The sequence below is a fragment of the Ptychodera flava genome, chromosome 10, assembly GCF_041260155.1.
Source record: "Ptychodera flava strain L36383 chromosome 10, AS_Pfla_20210202, whole genome shotgun sequence".
Lineage (NCBI taxonomy): Eukaryota > Metazoa > Hemichordata > Enteropneusta > Ptychoderidae > Ptychodera > Ptychodera flava.
Window position 1 is genome coordinate 255,049 of NC_091937.1, and position 22,673 is coordinate 277,721.

The window sequence follows — 22,673 nt, forward strand, 5'->3', positions numbered from 1 at the left end:
GATATATCGAATACTGTGATACAACCATTAACTCAACAAGTCATTTCCAATGACATAGTCCCCACTTGTAATAGGAGTATTAGTCTTGATGGGGCAGGAAAATGTGGTCATTAAGAAGTAGCACTGGAGTGTATATGTTGAGATCTATGGGCACATAGGTCTATGTCGTTGTTCCCAATTTAAAACACATGAGGCATATCTAAGTTATGGTTCTAAACCGGGAAAAAAGATCAGACCTCTAGCAGTATTGGCCAGCCAAGAAATACATATGCGCATTATAAATGAGGTACAAGATGTGACATCTTAAGGTCTAATACCCTATCAAAATTGGAGGGTATAGAATTGTGGTTACTGAGATATGCATATATATGTATAATCAAGGTCAAAGGTCATCGAGGTCACATGACATTTTGAAAAAAAAAATTATATTGCTAATTAATCCCTATATGCCAAAAAATCAGATCTCTAGCTCTATTCGCTTGCCCAGAATTAGATGTGTACATAATTAATGACGTAAAGCATGTGTTGTCATAAGGTCTCCCATCCTACTAAATACAAAGGACATAGCACTTGTGGTTACTTATTTATTGACATAAACATATATTTTAGGTAAAAGGTCATCGAGGTCACATGACATTTGGTCAAAAAAATTTCTCTCCTATAGTTATCCCTATATACCAAAAATCAGACATCCAGCTCTATTGGCTTGCTCAGAATGAGATATGTGCATAATTATTGAGGTACAGTATGTGGTGTCATAAGGTGTCCAATCATACCAAATATGAAGGGTGTAGCACTTGTGGTTACTGAGTTATAGACAAATATGTATATTTGAGGTCAAAGGTCACCGAGGTCACGTGACATTGTCAAAAAAATTGTATTGCTAAGTTATCCCTATATACCAAAAGTCAGACCTCTAGCTCTATTGGCTCGCTCAAAATTAGATATGCACATAATTAATGAGGTACAATATGTGGCGTCATAAGGTGTCAAATCATACCATACATGAAGGGTGTAGCACTTGTGGTTACTGAGTTATAGACAAATATGTATATTTGAGGTCAAAGGTCACCGAGGTCACGCGACATTTTGTCAAAAAAATTGTATTGCTAAGTTATCCCTATGTACCAAAAATCAGACCTCTAGCTCTATTGGCTCGCTCAAAATTAGATATGTGCATAATTAATGAGGTACAATATGTGGCGTCATAAGGTGTCCCATCATACCATATATGAAGGGTGTACCACTTGTGGTTACTGAGTAATGGACAAATATGTATATTTCAGGTCAAAGGTCACTAAGGTCACGTGACATTTTGTCAAAATATCCGAGATATCTGCATGAACGGATGGACTCACGGATGGGACGAACAGACGGACATGACCCAATCTATAAGCCCACTGGACTTCATCCACGGGGACTAAAAATTGTGTCACTACATCCTTTTTGCAATATGAGAAACTAATTTTTATTTTCGTGGCCTTATACATGGGAGTCTATGGAGATCCGCCTTATACATGGGAGTCTATGGACGTGTAAACTAAAAATATGCAAATTTCAACACGATTTGCCCAAATTTGGGAAAGGTCACTCCTATGCACTTCCATACCAAGTTTCAAATCAATCGGACTTGTGGTTTCAGAGAAGAGATTTTTGACCAAAAATGGAGAAAATTACAAAAAAATTCATGAAAAATAGCAAGTCCAAGATACTGACCCAAGATTTGCACAATCATTTCATGTCAGCCCAAAGTACTTACATGCTAATTTTTCATGTAATCTGCTCAGTGGTTATTGAGTTTTTTCAATTTTGACTGTTTTTACATTTTTTCACTTAATTTGCATATTTTTGGCAATGACAACTTCATTTGAACAAAATCTCATCTACAGCCCATCATCCATGTACACACCAAATATCAAGATGAAATGTACAGCGGTTTTGGAGTTTTTGATGTTGACGGACAGACATACAGACATACAGACATACAGACATACAGACATACAGACACACAGACATACAGACATACAGACATACATACATACAGACATTTCCCTAGCCTATAAGAATAGCTTCCATTGCCATATATACATATGGCTATGGGAGCTAAAAAACTAGTTTCTCAAAATCATATTTTTCATCTACACAACAAATATCAAATCAGTAAGTACTGCGGTTTTCAAGATATTTGAGTGAACGGACGCCTCACAAATGGACATACATACATACATACATACATACATGTACATACATACAGACTGACGCCGGACGGATACCCATCCCAATAGCTTCTATGGACTATAGTCAATAGTAGCTAAAAATGATATAATTCACTTAAACTAAAGAAAGCAATTATAAAACGCTTAGCAAATGAGTTAATTTTAATAAATACCAAGACTTAAGATCCATATCTATCAAATGTATAGTTTTCATGATGTTTGTAAAGAAATTTTAACATAAGTATCGATTACAAAATGACGATATCGAAATTATATCACTACATAATTTTCAAACTTTCTTCCTGTCGCTTTGAATGGTGTCATTTTGACCAAACTTGGCGAATAAAATCCTGACATAATACCATTTAGTTTACACTTTTAATAAAAGGGTGTCACCACGCTACTTTTTACAATATCTCCAGGTGAATGGGTAATTTTCGCCATGTAAATGGGAGAGAAATGTTAATTTTTCGCTCATATTGAATAAAAACCAGCTTCCTAGGGGGTCAAAATAGGACAAGGTTATAGGTCACATGTATTTCTAAGAGACTGGGTCAAAAAATTAGGTAAAAGCGCAATTTCAACAATGACAGGTGATGTTAAATACATGCGCTACAGAATAACCCATTTGTGGCAGGCTGGAGTTAAATCTGCGCAGAAACGTTCTAAAGCGTGTGCGCGTCCGAATTCGTCGCCCTTTACCTTAAATCAGTTACAGATAGTGAAATGCCTTCCACTGTGGGGGGATTACAACATCTGGAATTATCCTGGATCCAAATTTCTCATCAGTTCTTGTGCGTCTTACATGCAAAAGTTGCAAAAATTGGTTTGAAATGAAAAAATTTACCTCAGCTTTGTTTTCTGGATCAAATTTTACTACAAATTGATATTAAATATGACAAAATTATGTTCACAGCCTTCAAACTCTCTCACAACATATCCTGGGTTGGTGTCATTTAAGATCACAAAAGAAAATTACCTAAAATATAAAAATAACACTTTGAGCTGAAAATTTATCTAATAACATCCCTCAGGACTTTTGTACCAAATTACAAAGCTATCAGACAAGTAATTTTGAGAATAAGTTTTCTTGACCAAAAATGACAAAATTGTCTTAAAAATACAAATTTGTATATTTCAGGACAATTTCCACATATCTAACTATTGTCATCTCTGGACATCTGTACACAAAATGTAAAAGCTGTCTATCAAGGGGCTTTAAAAAGAATATATTTTTAAACATTTTTTGACCAAAAATGACAAAAATTGCTCCAAAACAGTAATATTTCCAATTTTGTCGTAATTTCAACATTTAGTAGGGTAACACCCTTGCAAACATCCAATCCAAATTTCAGAGCAATTGGGCTAGTAGTTTCAGAGAAGAAATTTTACTTAAAATAAGAAAAATAACCAAAAAATTCAGCAAAAATGCAAAATTCAAGATATCTTCACAATATTCATTAAACTGATTTTGATCAACCTTACTAGCCGGTATACCAAATATCAAAGCTATCAGGTAAGTAATTTTTTAATAAAAAAATTTTTGACCAAAAATTTGGAAAAATAGCCCCAAAATTACAAATATGATAATTTCAATTCAATTTGTATACACTTGACTAAGGTCATCCTGAGGAACATGTATACCAACTTTCAAAGCAATCAGATGAGTGGTTTCAGAGAAAAAGATTTTTTGACTAAAAACTGAAAAAATAGCGTCAATGACACTGTAGCTCCCATCCTTGACTATTTAGTGTTTGTTCTGTGGTGAGATATTTGAACATGTGTGAAAGGGATAAAGTGCATGAAGTGAAAATACTTAAATGCAATGTACTGGAGACAGTGAAATATGTTTAATGTATTTATTCAGAATATAAAATGGAAAAAATACAGAATTAGAAATATCCAATACTGTGATACAACCATTAACTCAACAAGTCGTTGACAATGACATAGTCCCCACTTGTAATAGGAGTATTAGTCTTGATGGGGCAGGGAAATGTGGTCATTAAGAAGTATCACTGGAGTGTATACGGTATGTTGAGATCTATGGGCACATAGGTCTATGTCGTTGTTCCCAATTTGAAACACATGAGGCATGTCTAAGTTATGGTTCTAAATCGGGAAAAAAGATCAGACCCCTAGCAGTATTGGCCAGCCAAGAAATACATATGCGCATAATAAATGAGGTACAAGATGTGACATCTTAAGGTCTAATATCCTATCAAAATTGGACAGTATAGAACTTGTAGTTACTGAGATATGCATATATATGTATAATCAAGGTCAAAGGTCATCGAGGTCACATGACATTTGGAAAAAAAAAATTATATTGCTAATTAATCCCTATATGCCAAAAATTCAAACCTCTAGCTCTATTCGCTTGCCCAGAATTAGATGTGTGCATAATTAATGAGGTAAAGCGTGTGTTGTCATAAGGTCTCCCATCCTAAAGGACATAGCACTTGTGGATACTTATTTATTGACATAAACCATAGACCCTCGAGAAAAACGGGACAGGCAACTGCGATAGAGAACAAAGGGTCTATGGGATTAGCAGCTTGCGATCTATCTTTGAATAATTAAGAGGTGTTAATGGGTCGGGGACTGCACAAGGTCCGGTTCATAGACACGTGCATGCGGGTATACGGTAATAATGTTTTCGGATTACAAGTTATTTCGGATTACCCGCAAGTCCATTTTAGAAATAAAAGTGTTACAACTACTTTGAGAAGAATTCGTCAAAATGGTTTTAAAGTACTTTTTACATATTGGTAGCGAGATTCGACGCAACTAGAAGTCTGCAGGGAGTCAGTATGTTGCTGTAAAGTGACAAAGTTTCGAATAGAAATCCGAGACACATACCGCTGCAGTTCCAGACTTGACAGCAGTTGACATCACAGAGTTGTTTACATTCGCAATCGTCCGTGTATCTTCGAATTTTCCCTTGTTTTTGCAGTTTTTTAACCGTCGGAATATTTTCTGTGCGAGGAGTGCTCCATGATTCGGTAAAGTATGTATGTTAACTACTGAAATGTTGTTGTTTGAAAACTGTGAACGGCCAAATTTACGAGGACAGCGTTCAGCTTGTGTAAATGCATGTCTACCTTACTGCTTCTGAATCCATCAACCGATGGATAGTCCCGATTTATCACGAAGTTTCTCCTGACAGCGAAAGTCAGTGTTACAAATGTATTTTCTAGTACTTTGCGGATGTAAACATGTGTAGCTTATCCGAACTTTGGTGTTTCCTTAGGATAAAACAGTACCAAAATGTTAGAGGTCGTGTATTTGAGCTCCGATGGAGTAGTCATTTTTTGTGTTCCATGATTTTCGTCAAATGTTGCGTGACAGATGAAATAAAGGTCAGATTTTCGTTTCGCAGGACTGGGGAAGTGTAAACCTGTCTAACTTGTAAATGTTTCTTGTTATCGGTGATTTTTATGGTAGGGAATGTAAACTTATATTGTCGATATCTAGCAAGAGTTTTCTGTAGCGTCTATGGCTAAATGTACACAGTTTTTATCGTCTAGTTTTTTCCCGTTGGCTTCGGCTTGAATCCAAAATGTGATCTTCATCGTTACCAGAACATTCACCGTGACTAGTATCAAAAAAACCCTCAAAATTCTCTGTGTCATTACTCGGAACGTGCCATGCAAGAGCAAAGTGTACATATTCAGAACGTCAGTTTGATCGTTAATGAGATTCAGTGTTAAGTACGAAGTATTGTTGTCAGGGACCGCTTGGCAAATAAACTTTAATGTATTCAAAGATAGATCGCACAAAGAAACCTCAGCAGTTGCCTGTCCCGTTTTTCTCGAGGGTCTATGCATAAACATATATTTTAGGTAAAAGGTCATGGAGGTCACATGACATTTGGTCAAAAAATTTCTCTCCTATAGTTATCCCTATATACCAAAAATCAGACATCTAGCTCTATTGGCTTGCTCAGAATTAGATATGTGCATAATTAATGAGGTACAGTATGTGGTGTCATAAGGTATCCAATCATACCAAATATGAAGGGTGTAGCACTTGTGGTTACTGAGTTATGGACAAATATGTATATTGAGGTCAAAGGTCACCAAGGTCACGTGACATTTTGTCAAAATATCTGAGATATCTGCGTGAATGGATGGACTCACAGATGGACGAACAGACGGACATGACCCAGTCTATAAGGCCACTGGACTTCATCCGTGGGGACTAAAAATTGTGTCACTGCATCCTTTTTGCAATATGAATACGATGAGAAACTAACTTTTTATTTTTTGTGGCCTTATACATGGGAGTCTATGGAGATCTGCCTTATACATGGGAGTCTATGGACGTGTAAACTAAAAATATGCAAATTTCACCACGATTTGCCCAAATTTGGGAAAGGTCACTCCTATGCACTTCCATCCAAGTTTCAAATCAATCGGACTTGTGGTTTCAGAGAAGAAGATTTTTTGACCAAAATGGGAGAAAATTACAAAAAAATTCATGAAAAATAGCAAGTCCAAGATACTCACCCAAGATGTGCACAATCATTTCAGGTCAGCCCAAAGTACTTACATGCTAATTTTTCATGTAATCTGCTCAGTGGTTATTGAGTTTTTCAATTTTGACTGTTTTTACATTTTTTCACTTAATTTGCATATTTTTGGCAACGACAATTTCATTTGAACAAATCTCATCTACAGCCCATCATCCACGTACACACCAAATATCAAGATGAAATGTGCAGCGGTTTTGGAGTTTTTGATGTTGACGGACAGACATAACATACAGACATACATACATACAGACAGTTCCCTAGCCTATAAGAATAGCTTCCATTGCCATATATACATATGGCTATGGGAGCTAAAAATTACCCTTAAAATAGAAACATGCAAATTTCATCCCAAATTTAAACACCTACTTTAGAATACCTAAAGGAATCTGCACACCAAGTTTCAACCCTATCTGACCAACGGTTACAGAGTTTTAGCAATTTGCAGGGTTTTTCCTTTTTTCCCCTCATTTGCATATTTTTGACACTGGCAAGTTCATTTGAACAAATTCACATCTACACCCCTAGGTGCATCTGTACACCAAATACTAAGACAGTAGGTGCTGCAGTTTAGCTGTTTTTGATGTGGACGGACATACATACATACATACATACATACAGACAGACAGACATGCAAATGGCATGCAAATGAACTGATTCAGCCTATACGGTTACCTCACATTGGTATACCAAATGTGAGCTAAAAATGATTTTACCTTTTAACAAAGCGAGTTTGTTACCGTGTACACATTTTGAACCACGATGTCACGAAACCTAAACGTAAACATGATTTTACCAAGGTTTAATAATGGATAAACTACATGTACATCTGAAAACTAAAGGTCGACATCCTATGTACATGGTTTTCAGGCCGTGTAGTTACACTCACTCATCACACGTTGATCTTTTGGTAGCTCCATGATCATATCATCATTCAAGACAAAATCGATAGTCTTGTCCATGTCCCAGTTTATATCTTCCATTAAAGGGCCTATGACATGATTTCTGAAGTTTTTATTTTTTCCCTTCAAAAACTCAGCTAGGGGACCTGTCTATGGATTGCATATTGTGTCAGTTCGGAAAGATGTGTGCGAAGGGCGAAATTTGACTCCCTTTTCTTGCTTGGTGATCAGGGGGCCTCTTCGCACCCGAGCAAGGCAGCGGTATTTGCATATTGACCAACAGGTAGAATTGACGTCATTTGTACAACGCTATTGTCACGAAAGTGTATTTAGCGGTGCTTGTATAAATTACACCACAAACAAAGTCAGCTATATAAACAGTGCTCACAGACGCCCAGTAAACACTGGCAAGGAAGCCACACCGGCGGTCGACCGCTGCAGGGACTCATCAAGTTGCTTCCAGCGAGGACAGTGTTGACCAGAATTCAGAAAGTGATTTCGAGGGGAATAGCTTAAAGACACATAGGCAACCCCAGGCATCCGGGACGAGTGGTTCCAAATCAGAGTCAGATTCTGACTCGAAATTACAAAGCGCGAGTGGACAAAGCAATGGAATGCTCGGGACAGATTTGACAGTACAACGAGCCTACTTTTCATTTCTTTGTATGAAATAAGACAGTATCAGTCTTAGTTTGAACTTTTCATGGTTGAATTTATTTTATAAAATGTGGAGCAATCCTGCGCCTGAGTATTTCGATTCAATGCATTGCATGTTGTAGCTGCAGTAGGCCTACAGTACACTAAGTGTGCAGTTTTTGGACGACCTCAGTTTTCGGACCTGCAATCACATTCTGTTTGTCGGGCCACTTCGCTCCGTACTGATAGCGTTTTACAAATTGTGTGACCTCATATTAAGTGAAGTGATACTGCTGTCCCGTTTTGGATAGTTTGCTTAGTAGAAGCTATTTCGGGCTATACAAATTCGGCAATGTTAGCCAGACCATACGATAAAAGGTGACGAAAGCAACACATGGAGACAGCCCATAGGTAAGCGCCAAACACGTCGAAATATGGTTATGTCGTATATTAAACGTAACTAATTATCACGAAATATTTAAATTCAGTTTTTTAAACACATTGAAAATGAAAATTGGGGTTTTGAAGTTTCAAATTATCAACATTTAGCCCCTACTCACTTTCCAAATACGACGTCCGATTATTGCAATAGCAGTCCGATTACCATACGCACTCAACACGGGGTCAAAAATTTTGCAACTTGACCCCCTCCGTCGTGTTAACACTTTGACGATAAACACAAAAGGTATGACACGGTCCCTCCACAAAATGGGGACCGTGGGTATGGTAATAATAATTCGTAGTGCTCGTCATTTATGAAACGACTTTGGTTTGGCGAAATTCACTACCCTTTCCGAAAACTATCACTCTGAGTGTATAGCTGTGTTGGACGTCGACCTTTGACAGAATTATCATTTCCTTGGAGCATGAGACAAATGGTGCAATCGATCCATGTTCCCATGCATTTTCAGAGCAAACGAACCCAGCAAAAAATGATGCGTTAGGCCTGTTTTGTACATGTTTTGATGAAAAAAAAACAAAGAAAGCTTGTCGCCGCTTTGTCGGGTCGCCATTTTGAATCGCCGTCTTCACCGTTCACAATTGTGTAGAGACGGGATGCTTCCTGGCTCGCAAATGTTTCCCAATGAAATTTCTCATATTTGGCATGAAAGCATAGTACACCTAATCAGATACCCTGACAAGTCATTTTAATTTCAGTCATTTTAATTTACTCGATCGGCGAGGCGATCGGCCGTACGCGACATGTGACCCGGGCATGTGACCGTTGGTTATCTCCTGAAAAGACCATGTCACTATAGCAAAAACACTAAGCTTACAATGTTCTCTCGTGCGTTGCGCGCCTGGTGTACGTTCTGAGCAAAGGAAGCCCTTGCCTCACACCCTTTCGGACATGAGATTGCGGAGGTGTGAAAGACTGTTTGCCCGTATTAAGATAAGTCGTCGGCTCAACTTCGAAAAGCCGAAAAAAGTCGAACAAGTTGGGCTAGGGGTACACGCCCACCCGTAACTTTTACTTGCGTTTTATCTGGACAAGGGGGCGATACGCAATGCAAGACAGTGACGTAGGCTAACTTCAAGACCCAAAGAGTGATTTTACGTTTGGTTGTATGGGGCATGTCATAGGCCCTTTAAACAATTGAATGAAATGATCTATAAGCTTATATACTAAGGCGAAGCATTGGCAATGTATAAAAAAATACACCTACCTTTTTATCCCTTGAATTTTGGGTAGAATGTGCACAGGCGCTCCTTAGCTGGGTAGTCTGCTAGGTAGATCCATTTTCAGATCGATCTATTGATCCCGTACGCGTTGTGGATATGCCCACCACTGGAAAATTAAAACATAGCTAGGGAGTCTCAGCAGCAGCTACACTAATCTCTGCCACAGGCGATGGATTTCACCAACTTTTTGGGTATTGCGCGTTTTCTATGATATACATTTTTGTCATTTTTATATATAATACTTGGAACAAAAAAATTAGATAAATGAATAATACAATGGTTTTCAATATCGATAGTCGATTCCGTGAACACTTGCAAAACATAGATCTTGCTCTAGGTTACATGGATGTGAATCGATGATTGAAAATGTATACCCCAACGGCTGTCTGCTTTGCAGACGTGATTTTCAAAGTTTTAGCAGAATATTTATTAGTGTATAATGTATTAATTTTACGAGTGTATGGAAATTGCAATCTCTAGCTAGATAGCTCCTATCAAAATCTGCTATTTCCAAAATCTGCTATTTCCACCTTGCCCCAACCTGGTTGGGGCAAGGCGCGAGCCGCACGACAGAAGCCCAAGTCCCCACCAACCATGGGCTACAATTATTGCAGCTATTAGGGACCGTCTCAGATTGTCACAGAAGTTCAAAAAGCGAAATTCATTCGTTTAGGGGGGGAGGGGGTTTGACCTCCATTCAATTAGTGAACTTCACTTTCGCACTTTTATTTTGTGATCACAAGTTTTCGCGTGTTTATTTTAAATTAAAGAAAATAGCGTCAATGACACTGTAGCTCCCATCCTGGACTATTTAGTGTTTGTTCTCGGATATTTGAACATGTGTGAAAGGGATAAAGTGCATGAAGTGAAAATACTTAAATGTAATGTACTGGAGACAGTGAAATATGTTTAATGTATTTATTCAGAATATAAAATGGAAAAAATACAGAATTAGAAATATCGTATACTGTGATACAACCATTAACTAAACAAGTCATTGACAATGACAGTCCCCACTTGTAATAGGAGTATTAGTCTTGATGGGGCAGGGAAATGTGGTCATTAAGAAGTATCACTGGAGTGTATATGTTGAGATCTATGGGCAAATAGGTCTATGTTGTTGTTCCCAATTTGAAACACATGAGAGTGATGACATTGACCCCAAGTGTGCCTTGGCCCATGGAGAGTGATAAAGATATAACAAAATACTGAATGTAATGATAAAATAGTTAAGTATAGGCCTACAGACACTGAGGGTGAATATGTTACAGCAATTTGATTAGTTTCTTTTCATTTTCTACTTCTGTGATAATTTTTAAGACAATCAAACTGCAAGGCAGTTTTAATATTTAATTGACATAATTTAATTTAATATTTAATATTTAATTATTTTATATAATTTAATTGACATACATGTTATCTTTAACAAGCACACAGCAAACTGTTCTTGATTTTTCATTTACAATATTTGACATAGACTGAAATACATAACATGCAACCAATATTTACATTTTGCCCATGCACCAGATACATGGAGAGATTTCAACATGCAATCATTAACTCAGAAACCCTATAGGAAAAGTAAACATTGTTTTCTTCCAGAACAGCTGGTACATCCACATCTGGAGCAACTTACAAACTTAACCAATTACACAAGGATGATGACACAAGAGATAAAGTTAAACTGTGGTGAACTTGACTATTCCTTTCAAATTCTTACCTAACTTGATTGACATCCTAAACTAAAATACACTGCATGTTTAATGGCACACAAAAATACATCAGGGGTGTACCATTTGATAAAAGGGGGTTGTCTGGAAGATTGATGAGGAACATCTTTTTTATCCGATACACTGTACATTCTTTTTTTCCCACTATCCCACCTTTTCTTTTGACAAACCTTCTGTGGCTGATTTTTTTATTGACATTTGTTTGGATTTTTTTCAAAATCTGCCAGGACCCCCCCCCCCCCCCCCCCTCCATCACTCTTTAACATTGAAAAAAACTTTGAATATATTTGTTGGAAACCAAACCTGCTGAAATCACCTCAGCTATGTTTTCTCATAATTTTTTACCGCATTTCAACACCAAATACAGTTTACCATTTCAAATGCTTACTGAATCACAACATTATCTTAAACATAGGGCCAATGTCCCTGAAGCTACTATAGACATGGATACAAAATTAAGTATTTCCTGACTGTATGAAATCATCTCACTAAGGTCATCCTAGGGACCTGTTAACCAAATATTAAAGCTGTCTGACCAGCGGTTTTGAAAAAAACAAGCGACCCAATAGTCGACAGAGCTCTGCTGTGTTATGTAGAGAGCAACTTTTTGTGACATATGTATTGATGAAGATGGTTGAGATCTTTGATAGCTCATTTCAGGATGGCCTGACCTAAAATGGCAACATTAGCTGCAAAAATACAAAATTGATGATTTCATCATAATTATGTATAAAAATGTATACAAAATATCAAGCTATCACATGAGTAACTTTTGAGAAACAAATATTTTGACCAAAATGGCAAAAATTGACCCAAAAATACAAAAATTGAAGATTTCATCAAATTTCACTATATCACACTAGGAGAACCCCCAGGAACCTGTATACCAAATATCAAAGGCATCAGACAAGTAGTTTTTGAGAAACACATTTTTGACCAAAAATGTCAAAAATTGCACCAAAAATACAAAATTGCAGATTTCATCATATATTCTATATATCATATTTAGTTTATCTGTAGGAACCTGTATACCAAATATCAAAACTGTCAGACGAGCGGTTTTGATGAAATAAATTTTTGACCAAAAATGACAAAAAAATTCCTTAAAAATACAGATTTGCATATTTCATCACAATTTGAACAAATCCAATTGGGTTATCCCTCGGGACCTGTATACCAAATATCAAAGCTGTCAGAAGAGCAGTTTATGAAGAAGAAGATTTTTTACCAAAAACGCCTTTTTTGGCACTAATTTGTATATTTTCAACAATATCCAAAAAATCAAAAAAAGCACAATTATTTCAGGTCAGCCCAAAGTACTTACATGCTAATTTTTCATGTAATCTGCTCAGTGGTTATTGAGATTTTCAATTTTGACTTTTTTTACATTTTTTCACTTAATTTGCATATTTTTGGCAATGACAACTTCATTTGAACAAAATCTCATCTACAGCCCATCATCCATGTACACACCAAATATCAAGATGAAATGTGCAGCGGTTTTTGGAGTTTTGATGTTGACAGACAGACATACAGACATACAGACATACAGACATACAGACATACAGACATTTCCCTAGCCTATAAGAATAGCTTCCATTGCCATATATACATATGGCTATGGGAGCTAAAAACTGCACACTCATGCCAACAAATTTTAACCGTTTCCATCTCGTTTGTGCCCCAAACACAATTTGCCGATAGTAACATTGTATCCTAAACCTTTCATTCATAAAATTATACAAAGACAAAAAGTATCATTTTTTAAAATGTGCTATTTATAAGCGTCTGCTCTAACCACTAGATGTTTTTATTCTCACTTGTCATAGTCGTCTTAATATGATTGAACATGCCTGGGCCCCCTTGTCAGAGTTTCTCGCTTATTTACTGCCCCTACCAAGTACAAATTGCGTGTTCACAAAGACAAAGAACAGCACAAGAGATGCAAATAGAGAAAGTAAAATAAAATGAAACTTTTAAGCGGTAAAATGCCGTGTTAGTACTCAAATCTGATGGATTACTTTAATTGTAATGTGGCAAGGGGAATACGTCTTTAGTAGCTATAGCAAAATGCAACATTGTATTCTCAGGCAGACATGAACATTTCGCACTTTTGAAGTTTCGTTCAGAGGAGGGGGGAGGGGGTTTTGATCTAAACGAAGAAATTTCGTTTCTTGAACTTCTGCGACAATCTGAGACGGTCCCTTATTTCCGCAATGTTTGTTGAGCCAGTTGGGCACGCACAGGACTGAAAGAAGTCCCAGTTAAGTTTGTTTACAATATTCAAATTTGCCTGCAGCAGAGATTGGTGGGGGCACGTGGTCAACGACTCGGAAACCCTCTAGCTTGGTTCAAATTATCCACGCAGCACTGCTTCCCCATTGCACGCGCTTCGATCTCTGTGTGGAGATTGCAACCGCACTCCGAACACTGAAACAGTGGCGGCGCTCTTACTTCCGTGTCACTTCTGCTCCTGCTTTCACGTGTTCACAAAAACAGGGCTCGACATAAGCGCTAGCCCACTAGCCCGAGGCTAGTAAATTTTCAAGAGGACTAGTTAAAATGTCTTCTGAGGTAGTCCTGCGGACTAGTGCAATTTTTCCATAGTTGTCCAGCAAAGTTTATCACTACAAAACTAATGGGACGCCGGGCCACTCATTCAATAAGAATGAACCAAGTCTCCGATCATTTTATATAAAAATAAACTAACTTTTACCCAAACAAATTGGACAGTGAAACAGTGAAGCAAACTTTATTGATCACCAACTTAAAATGAAACAGTTTACCTGCAACGGAGAATCAAATTGTACTGTTCTACGCTGAGCATCACGTCGTGTATTTTGGTTTGCTTGAAGCTCATCACTTCGCCTAAAAACATGAGCAACCCCACAATTTCGTTCAAACACTGTGCCCTTGCCTTTCAAAGAAGATTTTTCTCAAGATTTCTTCAGGGGCATTCCCAAACAACACCTGCGATCGTTCGTAGCCAGCTTGATCCTACTTTAGAATGCCTCCACATGCTGACCTCCATATATAGTCAAGACCCCCTAGCTTGATTGAAGCTGATCTTAAAAAGAGCCATCTAGCTTGCCAAAACAGTGCTATGGCAAGTTGCCACTGCTTGTACAGGTGAGGGAATTCCTCACAGATAATAACTTGGTGCTAGCAAATTATTGTTTTGCCATTTTAGCGGAAAAGTGTAAATTATTGGGGCAATAATAGTGAAGTGAACCGTATAACAGTAGTGAAAAAAGAACATATGAAATGGGTGTATCAGACTGTTGTATCCAATCACTTCTGGGAGTCATTGGTTATTTTTGTGCTAATCACATTTTGTTACCAGTAACTGGCAAAAACTCATAAAAGACACAAGCACATGAAATGGTAAAATGCAACATTTTTACTATTAAAAACTAAATTTTTCACAAACCATTATTACAAATGAGAGGTCCTCCCAACAAGCTGGTCAATTTTAAAGTGTGATATATGTCAAAAATATGAAGGCACTCCACAGGAACATTTGTGAATGGCTGTACGAATTTCAGTTCTGGAGAAACAAATCTGTCCTCACCATGAACAAACAGGTTCTTTGCAAATTAGTGGTGCACTACCTGAGCTATGAAGAATTTTCCAACAAATTCATCTATACGTCTGATTTATTCTTGATGGTAATAAGCTATTTTCATGACCTCTACTCCTACACGAGACATTTCATTCAGGTTATTTTTGTAGTTTATATATGATTCAAAGTTAAACATTTTGCAGTAAGCAAATGTGCTAGGCTTGCATGAAAGTTAGTTATTGGATTTAAAAACCTTTGTGACAAAAAATATGAGAATGGTCATATATACCTCTTTACAACATGAGAGCAACATTTGGCTTAGCTTGAGCAGGACTAGTAGATTTCATTTAGGACTACTAAAAATGAACTGCTACTAGTCCTTCGGGCTAGTGGATGATTTGACCTTGCGTCGAGCCCTGAAAAACCGGAGCAGAAGTGAAACGGAAGTGAGACGGCCTCCACTGTTTGAAGTGTGGATTGCAACCTTTGATGGCGGGTGGACATGACTTCGGATTCAGATTCAAAAAATATGAGTCTGAATACCAGATGTCAAGGGTAATTTTGGATTCAGGATGTAGCTCAGAATAGCCAAAAAAAGTGAATTTTTGGTGGTCAAATTTGATTTCTTGGTGGAAAAAAGTGGCGTGCATTGAGTGGTCATAGGGTACTATACTAAGGCCAAATAAAAAAATATGTGCTGTTCCAATTACATGGTTTTCAAAAATAGGGTAGGTAGGTAGGGAATTTTTTTTTTTTTTCATTTTTTTTTTATTTCTCAATGTGCATTTTGTACGCGTTCAAACAAACTACCAGTGAACAATTTCCTCATGAAACGCACTCAAATTGAATACCAATATATTAAAATAAAATATTCATCAGTAGAATTGAAGTGTGTGGTTTATTAGACTGCCATGGAAATTGATATGGCTGAATAACAATTTTTTGACAGGAAAGTGAACTATTTATCCAAAGGTAAATCCTCAGCTTTTTGCAGTCACTCGCAAGAAAAACGCACATACTTTATGTTCAAGTTGTTTGTAGCCTCGCCAACCTGTATATTTGTCTGCTGTACTTCCAACCACGGCCCAGCAGCATCACTGGCACATTCAACTCGAATAGAGTACATTTCACATTCAGAAAAACCTGGATGGTGTTCCTTCAAAATTTCTTCGAATGTTTGGTTCTGTTTAACAGAAGACAAAATCGACCTTTCTTCGCCATGATCGCATTTGCGAAACAAAATTGAGTACACGTTATGTCCATCGCGATGTCACCATTTGTTTGAGACGAGGCCTGCTTTAAGTAGGGATACCAGGCCCTTTTTTGTTCTTGGTTAAACTTACTTGAATTGTATGTTTTCTTGAAGATCTTGTCTCAGGATTCAAAAAACTGTTTGAATGATAGTTCTATCTTGTCTACTTCCTGGGTTATGATTTTTTTAGAATTAAAATATGCTCGATTTTTTTGACAAATGGTCAAAAAATTTCAACATATGGCTAAGAGTCATTTTGTGGGTATCCCTATGAAAAAATATGTTGTTGTATAATAACATTAATTCTCCAACTAATCTGCTTTAAAATACTTTTTGTGCAATATATTGTAAGAGTACGGTATAAGGAGCTTTGGTTTTCTTCACACAGAGACTTGAAAATGCCAAAAATTTTGTGAGACAGAGTTGAAAATTGGACGGCACCGTGACTACCAGTCAAAAAGCTATTTTTCGCCATTTTCAAACTACTGTAACTTTCAGAGTTTTTAAGCCAGCTCTGTCAAATTTTGGACAGTTAAACTTGAGTAATAACAAAAAAGAATAAATATATTTTAGATCTGTAAATTTTTTTAATGTTACATTTGAGAAATTCTGATATTCAAAAAACAAAAAATCATAGGAATATGAATAAAATAAGTCATTGTTCAACTGATCAACTCACAGTACAGAATAATCCCCCTGGAGCTGTCCTTTTTTACACAAGAATATTACTCCCCCCTAAAAAGCTGTCATCTTGTTGTACTCAATTTTCCTTTTGCATTGAAATCTAGAGTCAGGGTTATGATTTTTTCCTTTCCTTTCCTTAGATTTTTCATTCTCTCTTCATTTGCCCGTCTTTCAACTTGTCTTGTTTATCAATTCCCGATTCCTGCACTACCCCATGTCTGTCATTTTCCCCAGTTTACGTTAATGCTGTTTAAAAATAAAGGTTGTTTACATACATTTATAATAATAACCATGGCATGCTGACTTTATTCCCATGCATAATTGAAAGAGTATTCATTTCTGTTGTCAAATATCATTTTGTAAATTTTGTGTAACATCAACAGATGAAAAATGAACACAGTTTAATGTTCGCAAAACTACCAGGGTTATTAATGTTTGAAAACAGCTGATTGTAGCGTTGGCAGTTAGGGGCTGTTCAACGAAGTACGTACGTACGGCAAAATTCACGGTAAAATTCCGAACACATAGATTTTGAAACTACTCAGAACTGACCTTAACACACAGTTTTTGGTGTACGGGTTTATATTTTAATGATAGAATGACTATAAAAAGTAAAATTGACCAGAATTTTGCTCGATTCACTATCACAAAACACTTCCGGGTTTTCACTTGGCCTGCATAATATGGCCGCGCTGTGCATGGCGCGGTTCGGAAATGACAACAAGAATGTTAATGAAAGATTACATCAAAAAAACGGCCATGAAAATGCTTCAAACTTTCCACAAATTTAATATAACATTTGCTGTTTTGTATACTAACTCCGATCACTGAAAATTGTCCCTGCATTTTAGCGAAAACCTACCTACAAAACGCCGTTTAGGCACTGAACAACATACTGTAACGAGCCATTTCATTCTAACATAGGAAGTAGTGGCCTTAGACTTGGTTCAAGTCTGTGATTTGAGAATGTTTGAGTGGAGTGAACGCAATGATTAGTATTTGCTTTCATGTGAAACGCGCGCGTGAGTGGACGCGATGAGTAGGGTGAACGCGATGAGTGGAGTGAACGCTATACAGAGGAGTTTCACCCGGTGAATCCGGCAGAAACTAACTCACTACTGCGCAGACTCAAACGTGACGCATTCAATCACTGGGAAAACTTGGCGTGAGCTGCCAAATTCCGGATAGGTTTGTACGAAATAGGAGAGACACAAGAGAAACTATTATAAATGATTTTATTTTTTTAAAATTCACCGACTTGAACCAAGTCTATAGTGGCCTGAGAAATGTGCGTGCCGTAGTACGGCACGCTGTATGGCGAAAAATAATGCTTGATTTTGAGCGCTAAAATGACACGATATTTTTTTCTTTATTTTCAAAAAATAATCCCATGGTAGAAGGAGCAGTTGACTTGGAAGTTTTTTTATCGAAAATTCTAATACTTTTTGAGATACAGCAGTTTGAAAACCGGAAACCGTTCAGTGTGCTCATGTCGCAAGTTTTCATGAGCGTACGTCTGGCATCACTTCTATAAGAATGACGTATTAGTTCTCGCATGATTCGCGCGATTTGTCATAGTTCTCGCGTGATTTCGTGCGTTTCACGTTTTTTCATATCTTTATTTTTACTTCCGGGTTTACGAGGCTCTAAAAAGTCTAGGGTTGGGGGGTTAAAATTGGGGTAGGTCGGGTAATCGGAACAGCACATATTTTTTTATTTGGCCTAAGGCCAAAATGGCTTAAAGCCCGGGGCGAAATGGACCGGGATCCGGATTAATGCCAAGTTTGGATGGGCGTTTTGGGGCATGGCTCTGCATAATGAGTCTGTTGGTAAAGGTTGCTATCGTTCGCATTATCTGGGTAATCTGTTTGCTCTCAACTCACGCTTTGACTATAAGCTTAGGTACAGCCTTCGCAATACGCGAAAGAAAAAAGAAAGAAGGAAAAAATATCAATTTCATAAAAACAGGAGCATGCTGAGTTGATCTACTGAAGTTTTTGCTAAGTTGATTTACTGAAGTTTTGGGGTCATGTCATCGTTCGAGAATGATTCGGCTGCTGACCGCCATATCTACATACGGAAATGGCGCCGTACGCTGTGGAAATAATCATCAAAAAAATAATAAACATAAACATTATAAATAATCCGAAGCTGGCAATTTCGTATGTTGAAATCACGAATTACCGATCTAAACATTGACTGAGAAACACGGTCAGGAAAATGGTAGGAAATAGGTGAACGACGCGACGTCATGGCCGATCGCTAAAAATAAAAAAGTAAGTTACACTACATCAAGGAAGGATCGAGATTTCCATGAATCTCGCGTACCACGATATCTGTAAGCGATCGAGGTCGGCTGCTCGGTTGCTTTGAGGGTGACCCCGGACAACTAATCACGAGTTATGTTTATTTTCGGAGCAATGGGATGTACCACGGAATGGGTTCATAGATATCTTCGTTATTGAAGAAATTAAAGTCCAACCTTTGTCGAAATCATACGATGTAGTGCCAACTCAATGAGCCGATCTCGGACACACGTATCAATAGGCCTAAGCCTTTCGAAGAAGATCGGGTGACGACGCGTCGACGTTCACTTGCTAACCTTGAACTGACATTGACAAATACTGTTTTGATGTCTTTACAAGCTTTGTTTCATTCTCATAACAGAAGTCAAAACGTTACTGGGGCAACCGATATGTCAAAACCTTACCAACCTTCCGAACACGACATGTCATTGCCATGTTTTAGAACACGTGTACATATACAAACCATATGGCCGTTTTCAGGGCTAGCATTTATATCAAAAGCGACTGTACCGTACCGGTACTTTCGGCCGTAGATTGGGGGGGGCTGTTTAAAAAAAGTGGCTCTCTTTGACTGACTGTAATCAAATTGATCATGGAGGCTACCGCCATGCTTTAATATTTAGTTGTATTCGATGTCATTGTAAAGTATGGACTCTGCCTGCAGTTCGGTAAAATATAGTGTACGCACTTTTCGCACGGATACATCGTACCGGTACTGACTCATCTCTTGCTAAGTCACGACCGAAAATGGCTCACTTTCGCGATGTCTTAGCTCTGCATGGCAGGGCTGTGTGTTACCGGCGTTATACGGCCTCCCACGGTGCCTCCCACGGTGGTGGGAGGCCGTATAACGCCGGTAACACACAGCCCTGCCATGCAGAGCTAGCGATGTCTGTGCATCATAAACGCTTGTTAGTAAAATAGTTTATGACAACCACGAAGTTTTCATCCTGTGTGCACGCCAATATCCATGTAACTCTAAGCGTACACATGGTTTGTTTACATCGTAATTATTCTCGTATGCACAGCAAATGTTTGACCAGTTTACACCTCTGCGCGTCACTGAATGATTGACAATTGTTTGAATCGCAGATCGACTGTTCCCTGGGGGCCATTTCCTTCGTTACGAAAGCGATTTTTCCCCTAATCGTCGTAATTTTAAAAGGCTTTGTGAAACTTTGCGGATACCTGAATGGCCTACGTGTTTATGAAACAGTCTATGTTTATGGTATGCCAATAATGTTTGTTTGAGAATCTCTTCGGCTGATTTTCACGGAGCGGCCTACCTTGCTGTTGCCAGTTGTCACTCAAGCGCCATTATGAATTTTCGATGAGTTAGGGGTCTTTTATAGCTGCAAAATTGTAGCTCCACGGTGAGGCGGTCGGTGAGTTTTGGTTTTTGCGACCTCGCTCACCAGTAGAGCTACAATGCCGAAGGCCCTGTAGCATACAAAATAAGCGCGCCGCACATGACGCGGCATTTTCATGTAAAATCCCACATATTTACTGCATTTGGTCGTACTGATTTATCACTACTGAAGACTAAACACTATACCAGACTAACCTTGTCGTTTATGGGGTTTGGTATTAGCGCAGACACGTCGATCGCGTTCCATAAACATTGAGCGTGTTTCTGGAAGCCGCCATTACCGGAAGTTGGTAATGGAGGCTCTAAGAAATGTTTTTGGAACGCGATCGACGTATTTGAACAAATACCAAACCCCATACACGACAAGGTTAGTGTAGTATAGTGTTTAATCTTCAGTAGTGATAAATCAGTATGATCAAATGCAGTAAATAAATGGGATTTTACATCAAAATGCCATGCCATGTGCAGCGTGCTTATTTTGTATGCTAGAGGGCCTTCGGCATTGTAGCTCTACTGGTGAGCGAGGTCGCAAAAACCAAAACTCACCGACCGCCTCACCGTAGAGCTACAATTTTGCAGCTAGGGTCTTTTATACCCCGCACACCGGTTTAAAAATGGCTTAAAAAAATGGCCGAGATATCATTGGAGACGGATGCACGGATGGGACCTAATCTACTAGTCCCCTGCACTACATGCACGAGGACTAATTAACCCTTTTTCCACGTAGGAGCTAGCAAATTTTAAATTTTCCACCAGATATTTTTGACAGCCAAACATAATTTTATAGATCAGGACTTCTGGGAAAATATTTAATTGATGTGTTTTCTTTTCTTAGCTCCCTTCTAAGTATTGTGGCATTTTTGCCTCTCCCCCCCCCCCCCAAATTTTTCTTTGAAAAATGGGAGAACCCCCCCCCCCCTCTAAGATCCTCCACGCCCCGTCGAAGTAAATTCTGAACACTGTCTGATTTTGCCAACAATCGGTGCAAATTTCAACCGTGTACGGTATGTTTCAATAGTGAAGATATCGGTGGCACCAATCGATGAGCCAATGCAATGTAACTGCTCTCAACTGGGTCAATACACACAGATTGTCCCCAATATCACAGTACATTTTTTTAAGGTATATCTAATTTCAGAGCCTTACCCGGACTTCGACGAGAATAATCACGCTGCATTGTGACAGATTGCACAAAATAGTACACTGGCGTGGAGACACAGAAGTCCTCTCGTCCATATGCTGAAACAGAGCTACGAAAGCGGTATCCAGTGGTAAATGTACGTCCTCTGCTCTATGTACATGACGTGGCTAAACTCACATGTGAAACCTATCATTTCATTGAATCAAACATAGCATTTAGCTGCGCAGCAGCCAATCTAATATCACGTTTTACCAAATTTGCAAACACCGCTGAAAACGCACTGCGCATGTGCGTAAAACAGGACTTATGGAGTACGCGCGCACCCGGAGACTGTCATCTGGGAAACAGAACCAGTTCGGGAGACAAGGAGACTGGGCGTTTTCATCACTCATAACGATGAGTGATGAGACACTCATAACGATGTCGGCCAGGCCGACATCGTTGTCACACTCCAAACAGTGGCGGCGCTCTCACTTCCGCTTCAATCGTGCTCTTGTCAGTCTCTTGCTACATAAACCCATGGAGGTCTCTACTACCTCCATGATAAACCTGAATATGAACGTATATGAAGTTTACTACTTATATTGTTTGACATGTTGAAAGATACTGAATGAATGGGTGACCATGCATATATTTGACCCCGGTTTTAGACACGATA

General features: G+C 38.3%; 1 protein-coding gene across 3 annotated transcripts in view; it reads right to left on the minus strand.

The window, feature by feature from the left end:
* Positions 1-22,322, minus strand: part of LOC139141687 (ubiquitin-conjugating enzyme E2 J1-like) — a 123,309-nt gene extending 100,987 nt beyond the window's left edge. Inside the window, exon 1 of one of the 3 annotated variants that reach the window (XM_070711273.1) lies at positions 22,021-22,322. In XM_070711273.1, coding sequence (XP_070567374.1) covers positions 22,021-22,051 — 31 coding nt within the window. In that variant the 5' untranslated portion in view covers positions 22,052-22,322. The remainder of the gene's footprint in view (positions 1-22,020) is intronic. The other 2 variants (XM_070711272.1, XM_070711271.1) reach the window with 2 other exon arrangements.
* Positions 22,323-22,673: the final 351 nt, after the last annotated feature.